General features: G+C 43.9%; 1 protein-coding gene across 3 annotated transcripts in view; it reads right to left on the bottom strand.

Moving 5' to 3' along the window:
• ETS1 (ETS proto-oncogene 1, transcription factor) overlaps positions 1 to 12,961 on the bottom strand; it is a 131,049-nt gene that overhangs the window by 99,489 nt on the left and 18,599 nt on the right. For all 3 annotated transcript variants that reach the window (XM_041770477.1, XM_041770479.1, XM_041770478.1), the window contains exon 3: positions 999 to 1,143. In XM_041770477.1, coding sequence (XP_041626411.1) covers positions 999 to 1,143 — 145 coding nt within the window. The remainder of the gene's footprint in view (positions 1 to 998; positions 1,144 to 12,961) is intronic.

The raw sequence follows: 12,961 nt of genomic DNA, 5'->3' as shown, positions 1-12,961 counted from the left end.
AGTAGTCTATCATATCGTTATGTGGAGTAAAGAAACATTGGACAAAAAATTTTTATTTATTTAAGTGAGTTCCCAATGGCTTCCTCCCTATGGCATGCCTCAGAATTACATACCTTCAACATACTTGAGTAATGAGATTTCTTAGGCTGAGAATTCATCCTGGGAGAAAATACAGATTTGAACTGGCTTTTTGGTACTTGAATATATAATCTGGTATCAGGATAAATTAAACTTAATACCCTAATCTATCACTTCAGAATCCCCACATCAAGCTTTACATTTTGCATTAAAAAAATAAAGTAACAAAAAGCGCGTGCAGATAAACATGGACTAATAGAATTTGTGAGATACACGGTGACTTCTGCAAAACAGAATAGGGGTAAGAATTCTCAAGCTGTCACGTCTTTGGGAAATGGGACCCACAGGGGAGTTCTCTGGAGGAGTGCGATTCCTGTTCACCAGGGGGCAGCAGGGTGACCAGTAGGTCAAGGAGAGCAGGGAATGCTGGAGAAGAAGGAGGTCGCTGAGGGAGAGCTGGGGAGAGGGAGGGGGCGGAGGAAAAGGAGCCAGATGCAAGTGGGCACAGGCCAAGAGGTTGAAGACAATGGGGAGAAAAAGATGAATACAGAAATTCCATTTTGTAAGAAGGCTGTTTATCCAGCTCATACTCTCCGACTGGAGAACTTCTAGGCCCTTTGTCAACAACCAGGCCGAAATGGGCAAGTTTCAGGAAATGCATGGTGGCCAGAACTATTTACAGAATGGAGACCTGAAGCAACCTCTCTTGGGCTCATTCCTAGAGTTCCATCTTCCTGTCGTTGGAGAATAAAGTAACTCAGAATTATGGAGAAGTCCTGGGACTTTCCGTTAGAGAACAATAGCATCTTGTCCCCACATAAGCCGTGGCAGCTGTTGCTGCTGCAGAGAATGCAGCCCACATCACACCACCACTGTCCTTCAACTTTCTCTGTATCCCGAGCTTCTGTTCACGTTCCTACCTGAGCCACAGTGTTCCAGACCTGTGGGAACTTCCTGAGTGGCCATCTCATCCCAGAAGGGGTAGTAAGCTCTTTGCGGGTGATAATTGGACTGGAAACCACAGGCCATTCGAGGATCTTCATAGGAGTTGATAGGCCCCTGCCTCTGTGACAAGGAAAAAACAAGGAAGCATATTAACAGGAAAATCTCTATACTCCAGCCCGAACAGCACAATAACTTCTTATCATATAACCACGTGAGTAGGAATCATCCATAGAAGATAACAGAATAGAACCAACTACTGATCACAACAATCCCCCACCACCGCCACCAAAACAGACACAGGGAAAGAGAAGGGTCTCTTGCTTTGACTGCACAGGCAGTGATTTTCATCCATTTCTTCAAGCATTTGACAACTATCTTTTCTAATTTTCCTTTTTTTTTTTTTAAGATTTTATTTATTTGTTCACGAGAGACACAGAGAGAGATAAAGGCAGAGACACAGGCAGAGGAAGAAACAGGCTCCATGCAGGGAGCCCAACGTGGGACTCGATCTGCAGTCCCCAGGATCACACCCTGGGCTGAAGGCAGCGCTAAACCGCTGAGCTACCAGGGCCGCCCTCTTTTCTAATTTTCCAATAAGGACCCATGATTAACAGTGATGCAGAATCTTGGCCATCTTTGCACAACCCTGACTTTTGAATTATTTTGTGATCTTACTCTGTAATAACACTGTAAGTGGATATTATTACAAGATATTCTGATCTCATAGAACCAATAGGTGACAAATGTCAAGGAAAACCCACCCACGGGCCTATGTAATACTAATCACTTGTTTTTCAGTTCATTGTGCATAGGTGTTAATGATGTTAATGGCAGAAATTTTCAGCTTCTTGCAACATTTTGGGAACTTATGCCATTCTTTCATCCATTTTATGAAATTCATAAAATATACCATCTACCCAGGACTTTATAAGGAAGGCAGATGTGCTTCCCTAAGCACACGTGGGAGGCATGTTTTACAGTGTTCAAGACCCTATTCTTTCAGGACACCCAGGTGGCTCAGTGGTTGAGTGTCTGCCTTTGACTCAAGGGGTGATCCTAGGGTCCTGGGATCGAGTCCTACATCAGGCTCCCTGCAGGAAGCCTGCTTCTCCCTCTGCCTATGTCTCTGCCTCTCTCTGTGTGTCTCATGAATAAATAAATAAGATCTTTAAAAAAAAAAAAAAGAAAGAAAGACCCTGTTTTTTGAAACTAGGTATATATATGTGGATTCAAATCTTGACTCTACCACTTACTAACGGAAGGCCTGGGCCTATCTTTTACCTAAACCTCAGTTTACTCAATTATAAGATGGGAATAATACCTACCTCCTAAGGTAGAAAGGATTACGTAAAATCTGTGTAAAGAAAATTATATATAAAACAAAATAAAATATGAAATACATATATAAATCGTCTATATGATACCTAAGAGAACATGGATATTATCTTACTATAACAGACCCTTAACAGTCCTGGGATTGAGCAAGAGAGTTAAAAAGTAAGACACACACACACACACACACACACACACACACACAAAACCAAAAACAAAAAAATAAAAAATAAAAAATAAATAAAATAAAAAGTAAGACACCAAAAGAGGAGCAGAAGATTCACAGAAAGATTTCCTGAGGAATCTCTACTACACTGGACCATCCTTTACTTTCTTTTTTTCCTTTTTCTCTTCTCTAATGGCCGCTCCACCTCCGTAAAAATCTCAATTAAAATAGTCAAACTCTGCTAGAATTTGACTGGTTGAACCTACTGAAGTCAAGGGGCTAATGGACAAATGTAGTTCGGGACGTATTCTCATCCCAGAAGTGTAGCTTGTTAACTCCCAGTAAGATCCTCTCATTGGAGAACTTCCTGTGCCCTCTCTCCCCGTGAGCCTCAGGACAAGAACTCTGTGCTATTCTGTTAGATTCAACATTCCCTATCTACTTTCACTTCCCCATTTTGCAATTGTCCACTAACTTAAGCTCAGTAAAATTAACAGAAGAGAGTACATTGACACAGAGGAAAATGACAATTGACTCCAGAATATAAAAGGACATTTGTGCACACTAATTAGGATGACATTTTCTGTAACATTCATGAAATTATTCAAAGTAGGGCTGGCTGGATGAAATTTACTTTGGTGCTGTTCAGCTTCTACTGGGCTAAAGGTGCCGAGAACATAATGGTACCGTTCGAACTCAATGGAGTCACCTTGAGCTGTTGAGTAGCCAAGGCTAACATCCTTAGTTTCTACTACCAGACCCTGGTGAAAACGACTAGAATGTAAATGGAGCAACTGTGTTCTGCTAGTTATTTGTGTTTGGGACCAGAAGGTTTAGGGAAATCATTGGCAAGAACACTCTACTGAGCTTCAGGCAGAAAACGTTTCCTGAATTCTGGTTAAAAACATTTGGGGGACACTGTATTTTCATATTGTAAGCTCCTGAGGCAACAACCTTTGGAACCCCAAGGATAAGTAGGTCTTTAACAACCCTTTGCAACTGAATCATTTTGAAACACATTTCCTAGACTACCTGTGTGCTCTCAATATCTATCCCCATCTTCTAATATGTCTTTAGAGTCTTTCTCAAAATTCAATGTCAATGCAGGAATTAGGTCTCAAGTGAGGAAAGTTTGATTCTAAATTATACAAAGGAGAATTATAAGTTGCCTAGCTCTGTTATTTTGGGACAGTGTGTACATGGTTTGCCTAAGCCCTCCTTATAGAAGCCTTAGAAGATGGCAGTAGGTAGTACAAGCAGAAGCTTTGTAGATAGGTAGTAGGTAGTTTGGTATAGGCCCTGCGAGGGTGGTAGAAACCCCATGAGAACATTTTGGTTTTGCATTTTATATCATTTACTTATTTTTTTATATTTGTTACTCAAGCATAGTTGACATACAATGTTCTGTTAGTCTCTGGTGTAGACCCTAGTGATTCAACGATACTGTATATTACACTATACTCAGCATGATAAGTATAGCCACCATTTGTCACCATACAATGTTATTATGTCACCGATTATATTCCTTATGCTGTATTTTTTTTAACTCCATGACATATTTATTTCATAACTGGAATTTTGTACTCTTAAGCCCTTTCACCTAATTCTTCCAATTCCTAAACCCCCTCTTTTCTCGCAAATACCAGTTTACTGTATTTGCAAACCTATTTCTGTTTATTTTTTTCTTTTTAGATTACTAATGCAAGTGGAACCATATAGCGTTTGTCTTCATCTGACTTATTTCACTTAGCATAATGCCCTCTAGGTCTATCTGTGTTGAAACAAAAAAAAGGTTTCATTTGTTTTTATCACTAAGCAATATTCCAGTGTGTGTATCTCGCATCTTCTTTGTCCATTCATCTATCCGTGGACACAGGTTGCTTCCATATCTTGACTATTATAAATAATGCTGCGGTAAACATATGCCTGCATGTGTCTTTTCAAATTAGTGTTTTTTGTTTTCTTTAAGTAAATACCCAGTAGTGGAATTATTGAATCATATAGTAATTCTATTTTTATTTATTTTGATGAACCTCCATACTGTTTTTCACATGGTTTGCATTCCCACCAACACTTGTCTCTTGTGTTGTTGATTTTGACAGGTGTAACGTGATATCTCATTGTGATTTTGACTTGCATTTCCCTGATGATGAGTGACGTTGAGCATCTTTTCATGTGTCTGTTGGACATTTGTATGTCTTTGGAGAAATGTCTGTTCATATATTCTGCCCAGAAAATTTTGCTTTTTTTTTTTTTGATGTTGAATTGTGTAAGTTCTTTACATATTTTGGATATTAAACTTTTATTGGAGGTACCACTTGCAAAATATCTTTTCCCCTTTGGTGGGTTGTCTTTTTGTTTTATTGTTGGTTTCCTTCACCATGCAAAAGCTTTTCATTTTAGTACAGACCCAACAGTTTATTTTTACTTTTGTTTCCTTTGCCTGAGGAGACGTATCTAGAAAAATGTTGCTAAAGGTGATGCCAAAGGAATTACTGTCTATGTTTTCTTTTAGGAGTTAAATGGTTTCATGTCTCACATTTAGATCTTTAATCCATTCATTTTGAGTTTCTTTTTGTGTATGGTGTAAGAAAGTGGTCCAGTTTCATTCTTTTGCACGTAACTGTCCAGTTTTCCCAACGCCATTTGTTGAAAAGAATGTCTCCCCCATTGGATATTCTTGCCTCCATCATTGTACATTAATTGACTCTATAAGTATGGATTTATTTCTGGGCTCTCTACCTGTCCCATTGATCTATGTTTCTATTTTGATGCCAGTACTGTTCTGTTTAGATTACTACAGTTTTATAGTTTATCTCGAAATCTGGGATTGTGATACTTCCAGCTTTGTTCTTTCTCAAGATTGCTTTAGCTATTCAAGGTCTTTCATTGTTTCATACAAATTTCAAGATTATTAGTCCTAGTTATTTGAAAAATGTAATTGGTATTTTGATAGGGATTACATTGAGTCTGTAGATTGCTTTAGGTAATATGGATATTTTAACAATATTAATTCTTCCAATCCATGAGGATTGTATGCCTTTCCACTTGTTTTTGTCATCTTCGATTTCTTCCATCAATGCTTACAGTTTTCAGAGTACAGGTGTTTTACCTCCTTGGTTAAATCTATTCCTAAATATTTTATTCTTTTTGATGTAAGATGGAATGGAGAACTTTTTTTCAGGTTTATAAGTTTAGGCTTTCTCTGCTAAGGAAAGGCTACTTATGGCAAGGTGTTGTCTACAAAGAAGTGTTGAAGGAAAACTATCTGGATGTACTATGCAGGGGAAGAGATCGAAGGCAGGAGTACTCTGTGGGTTAGGGACACAGCAATGAGGTCCAGACCCAGGCAATGAAAGCAATGTAGCAGTGTAGTGAGTCAACCCCCAACCTCTGATTACAACCCTGCTCAGCATCAGACTGAATTTATGTTGTTGGCCTTTTTTTTTTTTTTTTTTTTTTTTGAGGACTCTCTCCTACCCTAAAGCAGGCATTTTGTTGTCGGGGGTAGTTTATTTACTACTTTATATATGGAAATCTATTTTTGAAACATATTTTCTCTTTAGCACCCTTCAGCAGAGCCAGAGGACCCTACTTTTAAGAATTAGAAGGTAGGGGGTGGCGCTTGGGTGGCTCAATTGGTTAAGCGGCTGCCTTAGCTGCTCAGTTCATGATCCCAGGGTCTTGGGATCAAGCCCTCCATTGGGTTCCATGCTCAGTGGGAAGCCTGCTTCTCTCTCTCCCTCTGCTCCTCCCCCTGAAGAGAGACTCTCCCTGTCAAATAAATAAATAAAATCTTTTAAAAAAATTAGAAGGAGTTAATACACCAAGCCTACCATGAACCACAAACATCTTTGCTAGCAGATGCTCTTGGAAGCAGCATGATTCTTGTTATCTAGACACCTGCCTGTTTATTAGACATTTCACAAACTGACTTAATACCTATTTCATAGAGTATGAAAATGACATTTTTACTCAAAAGAACCACATAGCTAGTTCCAATTCATTATGAAACTGTCTTAGTTGAGGAGAAAGAAGCAGGTTATTAACAGGTCAGAAATCTAGGCTGCACAACCCCCACCTCATTGCTTTAAAAAAGCACCACCCAAAATAAGTTTGAGTCTCTTTGTTGACACCTTCCTTTCGTAGCTGCAACTGAAGGTGAACTCATAAGATGCAAGCAACATTTCCAGTCCCTGTCACAGTTTTAAGAAAACCATCTGACAGGTCCTCACTCATTTATCCCACAGGTGATTATTGAAAAGAACTAACGTACATCATGCACCTGCTCTATGCCAGTTGGTGTGATAAACATTGTGCAGAAATGGTCACATTCAATCCTCACCACACTCATGCAAGATTAGTATTTCTACCCCCATTTTGCAGAAGAATAAGCTGAGGCTTTAAGAGGACAAGTAGAGGCGGCTGGGTGGCTCAGTCCATTAAGCATCTGACTCTTGATTTTGGTTCAGGTCGTGATCCCGGGGTCCTAGAATCGAGCCTCAAGTCAGGCTCTGCATAGAGTCTACTTGTCCCTCTCCCTGCTCTCTTTCAAATACATACATACATACATACATACATACATACATACATACATATATAAAATCTTTAAAAAACAGAGGACTAGTAAATTTCCAAAGGCCACACAGCTAATAAGATAATAAGGATAGAATTCAAATCCAGGTCTATTTGGTTTCAGACTGTCTTTTCTTCTACTTATCCAATATGAAGCTTATGTGGCTCAAGTACAGATTTCTCAAGAAGAGTGAGTGCTATCTTAGGATAAGTACTAGGCATATTACAGCAATGTGCATTTATGGAGCAAATTGAGACCATGCACCTAGTCTATGCCAAATATTATGTTAGATGCTAAGAACACAATACGAACAAAAAATGAACTTCACCCTTAGGAACATTCAGATGAGTAAACAGGAAATTACAGCGAGGAGATGTGAGAGGGTTAGGTACTAACGTGTAGAGGGAGGGGAGTGGCAGCAGGTAATACTTCCTGGAGGAAACAAATTAAGGTAACCGAAAGGTTGAGTAAAATTTAGCCTAGAACATATGATGAAGGGCCTAGAGAACAAGAAAAGATGATCATGCACCTTATGGTAAAAAAGAACATATAATACTATCAAAGGAAGAATAAGAAAGATTCAGATAAGTGATCTAGAGAGACTGTGTTGTTTGGTAGTGAGAAGGATGAAAAAAAGGTGTGCTCTTGGGCAATGTGGATGCTTGCCATGGAGGGTAATTAATAAGAAGTAAAGCTTGGAAAGACAGGGGAAGATCACAGTGTTAGGGCCATAATAAATACCAGACAGGAATTTGGCTCCAGGAGAAAGGCTTTGGAGGTTACATTAGAGGTAGTGACATGGTGAATCAATATGTTCTAGAGAAGTCATTTGATGGTGCCAAGTAGGATGGGCTGGGCAAAAGGAGGAGGTGAGGAAGCTGACATAGGAAATAGAGTGCCTCACAGAGCCGTTTTGGAGACTGAGGCAAGGAGGAAAAGAATCAGTGCTACTAATCCTAACTTTATTTAAAATGTTTATTTTTTATAATAATTTTTGCACTAATTTTGACTCTTAAAAATATTGCATTAAGACGTCATGTAGCTTGATTATTGAGTGCTGGGCAGCCCTTGTTTTGCCCTCATGTGAGTGCTTCACTGGTGTCCTGTTAGTTTGGTTGCTGAGCGGGAGTTCAGGCACAGGACAGTGAGATCAGGGTCATGAGTAGAGAGGGGAAGAGGAAAGAAGAAATATAAGTGTGCCTGAAAGGAAGAATCCACATGATTTTCTAACTGATAGGAGATGAAGGAAAGGGGTGATCCCAGATAATGCTCGGATTACTTGCTTTTTTCATAATGAAAAAGGTGAGTTTAAGTACATAAGAAGGGAGAGAGGATGAGAACTTCTCCCTCAGCTGTGTTTAGATGGAGTGGTGGCCGAGCAACTTGGCCTTGGGGGAGGAAGGATCCTGAAGGTGGATGCAGGATAGGAGAGGACAAGAAAGGGTGTGGCTAAAACTGGAAGCGTGGAGCACCCGGCGAGAGTACAAAGTCAAGAAAAATGGTAGTTCAAACAAAACAGAAAAAAGATCAAAACTGGGTCTGTAAGGTTGCCTACAGTTACGAGACATTAAAGGGGGAAAAACAACCCAAAGGCGCCATTGAAGACAGAGGAAGAAAAACAAGAAAGTGTACAGTGTCGTGGAAGCCAAAGGCAGAGCTTTGGTTGGCCAGTGGCCACCAAGAGAAGGATGGTAGCCACAGGGCCTTGGAGGGATTGGGTCCCCTCGCCCTGGGCATCTCGGGAGAGCACATGTTTTGTCCTGCTCCGTCACACACATGGTGACCAGCTGCCTAGGGAACAGCACTCCTCTCCCGTCCTCTTGGGGGCTGTCAGAGGACACAGCCCAAGCCCACATGCTTCACCTTTCTGACACTGAAAACAAATAAAACAAAGCCCCAGTAATCTGGAGGCTACTAGAACGATGGACATACCTTACCCCTGCTCTGCTCTGCAAGTGAGCCCGCTTTAATGACCAGCATCAAGCCACCACCTCCATTTGCCCTCCAGTCAAGGTCTCCTCTCCTTCTCGAAGCTTCAGAGCCAGGGACTCTATCTCGCCCCCCAGCCCCAGCTCCCTGCTGCTGTCTTTTCTGACCGTCTTCCCATCTTCCCACCCTTCCCCACCCAATGCCACCAAACCTCGCAGCCACAGCTTTTGCTCCTTGCCTCCCTTCTCCCTGCCCCCAAAAGTCGGAAAAGAGGGAAGAGGGGAATATTTTCACACCACCACACCAAATCACAAACATATGGAGTCCCCCTGTCTGTAAGACTATGTGTGATCCTTTCTTCAAATTCATGTCTGCCATTAGCCAAGCAACCATAGATGTCCTCGTGTTTGCTATTATTTCCCTCCTTTCTAGATGCTGCTGCTTAAAAAAAAAAAAAAAAGAAAAAAGAAAAAAATCAGAATAACAATAAAACAAACATTTTAGGCCCAGGGTTAAGCTGAGTTAGCCTGGGTGTGTGCCTCTGCAGGAATAACTGTTTTTCCAGGAACGCATCGATGTCCACACGCTCTAGCAGGAAGACAGGAGACGGGGGTTAGGAAGCCTGGATTCAAGTCCTGCTCCGTCCCCAAGGAGCTGCGTGACGTCCCGCCTGCCACTTAACCTCTGTAGCTTTTGCTTCCTGAGGAGGCTGGCCACAGGGATCTGCAGGCTCCTCGACAGCTCCACCTCCACCGTCCTCTCCCGCCGACCCTTCCACATTCTTTCTCCTGACCCGCGACCCACGGCCTTCACGGGTGGAGGAGCCCAGAGAGCCAAGACTTGTCGTCGTCGTAGTTTGGATTCACGATGTGCAATGCTCCCCTTGCTCTTAAGAAAGCCTTTGAGGCAGCCCGGGTGGCTCAGCGGTTTAGCACCGCCTTCAGCCCAGGGCGTGATCCTGGAGACCCAGGTTCGAGTCCCACGTCGGGCTCCCTGCGTGGAGCCTGCTTCTCCCCCTGCCTGTGTCTCTGCCTCTCTCTCTCTCTCTCTCTCTCTCTCTCTCTCTGTCTCTCATGCATAAATAAATAAAATCTTTAAAAAAAAATAAGAAAGTCTTCCTACTGTTGTCCTAATTCCTTCCTAAAACCAGGCTCAGGCAGTGCTTGGACCCCACATCCCCCATTTCTCAGTCGAGACCTGTGAAGTTTCGGAAGTACCTGTCTACAGACTCGCCCTTGGGGCTCCTGCCTCGTAGATGCTGGTGGGGGCGGGGGGTGGAGAGTCTGCACAACCAACACAGGACCTCGAAACCCTTCACCCCCCAGGGGCCTCTCCCCGCCCCGAACCCCCGAGGCTGAACTCCACAGACTTTAGTCTGGGCTTCCTCATCCTTCAAGAGGCTAGACAAGGCTCCCTGGCTACCCAGCGCAGGGTGGAGAAGCTCCTCTGGCGATGCTAAGGGGAAGCTTGGGGCAGCCCAGGTCTGGCCTTCAGAAGGGCCCTGGGCACGTCAGCCTGGGGAGGGCGCGTGTACCCTGCTCCCTGGAGAGGCCGAGCGCAAGGAGGCCAACAGAAAGGCCCCTTGGCTTGGAGTCGGCTTTCTCCAGCGCTCCTGTCCAGGAGGAGCGGAGGGAGGGTGGTGCCGCCGCAGGAGAGGCAGGAACAGACAAAATAGGAAACTCTCAAAGGGCAGTTTAATTTTAGACTCAAGGCCAGGAAATTCTTTTTCAAACAATAAGAGTGATGGGCTTGGGCCTTGGTGAAAGGGCAGGCCTGACCTCCTGCAGGTTTCTGAGGGAGAGACGTGAAGCACGGACGTGGTGCTGCAGAGACAGGCACATGGGACTGCTCACGGGACAGCCCACAGCTGAGGCTGCTGGTAGCCCCTGGGACCACAGTTCCCCACCACCCAACCCCATGGCCCGCACTCAGTGCTACCAGCGGATGCTCCAGGCCCCCGAACCGCGCCACCAGCCTGAGCACCCGGACTTGACACTTCCCTCCTGAAAGATCTGCAGGGAGATATGTGTTGTCAGCTTCTACTCGCTTAGCAGGACCTGCAGACTCCCGGTGACTCCAGAGGTGACAGCTTCGGGCATCCCATCGCGCAGAGATAGAGGGCCAGATAACTCAGAGCCTCGTTCCGGGCTCAGGGGTCTCGGATGGAAGAATTCGCCTCGCTTAAGGACCCTGCAGTAATTCCATTTTGCTGGGGCATCTGGGTGGCTCCATAGTTGAGCATCTCCCTTCGGCTCAGGGTGTGATCCCGGGGTCCTGGGATCGAGTCCCACACTGGGCTCCCTGCAGGGAGCCTGCTTCTCCCTCTGCCTGTGTCTCTGCCTCTCTCTGTGTGTCTCTCATGAATAAATAAATACGATCTTTTATTTAAAAAAAAAAGTAACTCCAATTTACTAAGCAGTCTACAAAAATGGAGTTTGGGTTTGTTTTTTTCCCCCCAAATCAGGGAAGACCATTTCATCATAGATAAGGCGTATAGATGTGTGAATGAAAGTCTATTATAAGTTCTTTCAATTACCACATATCTGAAAACTGATTAAGCTAAATTCAGTAGTAAGGGGTGTCCTTAGCCAGGAGTCGGGGGATCTGGGTCACATTCCACTTCCCGCTGGCTCTGTAAACTCAGGCAATTTATTTAATCTCTTAGGACCCTAACTCCTGATATCCGGAGATGGCCTGCGGGTTTTGTCCTGGCTCCAAAATTCTCTAGATTGTGCTGACTGAACCCAGTATCTCAGAAAAGCCTCCCTCTTTAAGGTGCTGGAAAAATAGACACGATGGCTCTTTCTTCAGCTTGTCCGAGACCAGCGCTGAGCCCTACCTTTGTATACAATCCCTGGGCACTCCGCTCCAGCCTTCTCTCCAGGGCTACAGCCATCGCCACCCCATGCAACAAGGAAAACAAATTTTTTTTCCAGTTTTCATTTCCACTCCAAATTTCTTTTGTGGGTTTCTACTCCTCTCATCCCAAATACTTTCTTTATTCATTGTCCTCCAGGATCGGCAGAGAAGGACAGGGGCACCGAGGCTCGGCTTTATAGGGACAAACATGAACCCTTCCCACAAAGGGCTGGGGCAGCAGACTCCCCAGTGACCACTCAAAGGCTGGAACCCCGAGGCCTGTGGGGTGGAGGTGAAGAGTGTGCGAACAGCCCTGGGGAAGAAGGGAATTGCTTCCCAAGGAGGCCCAATTAAACTGCAATTACTCAAGATAAGAGAACCAGGTCTGTTTACACAATGGGGTTGTAAACCACCAGCCCATTACAAGGGAACTTTGATCTGGTGGCGAGGGAGCTGTTTCTAGTGCAGGGTAGTGATGAAGCAAGGAGGTTGCTCAAGAAGAATGTCTCCATCTTCACCCCAGTAGCCCCATCTTGGCCTGGCAATACCCTCGGATGGACAATAAGTGGAATCATCTCCACTCCTCCCTCCAAACCTCCAACCAACGCAATCAAGAAGTCAGAGAAGAGCAGAGAAGAGACAGTGAACATGAGGGAGAGAGAATGAGCTGAGGCCACACTTGTGGGACGCACTGGACAAGCATTTTTGCCCTGAACCATCATGATGGCCTTACATGGTAAGTTACGCTCTGCCCTTACACAGATGAGGACACTGAAGCCCAGAGAGGTTAAGTAACTTGCCCGAGGTCACGTGGCCAAGGAGTAACAGGCCAGAATTTAACCCACATCTGTCTGACTCCAAAATGCTTTCTTAATTGGATGGGCTGCTTTCCACAGCTGCCTGGCCTGGGACTGAAAGCTGGGTCTCACGTCTCATATAAAAGACGCGGGAACAAGGTGCGTCCCTCCCCCTTCACCTCATTGGAGAGTCAGAAGATAGAAACAGAGTTACGTATCCAAAAAAAAAAAAACAATCAATCGATCAATGACAGAAGGAGGAAAGAACATGTACAAAAG

This window comes from Vulpes lagopus, chromosome 10 (genome assembly GCF_018345385.1).
Source record: "Vulpes lagopus strain Blue_001 chromosome 10, ASM1834538v1, whole genome shotgun sequence".
Lineage (NCBI taxonomy): Eukaryota > Metazoa > Chordata > Mammalia > Carnivora > Canidae > Vulpes > Vulpes lagopus.
This window is presented reverse-complemented; position numbering and strand designations above follow the sequence as displayed.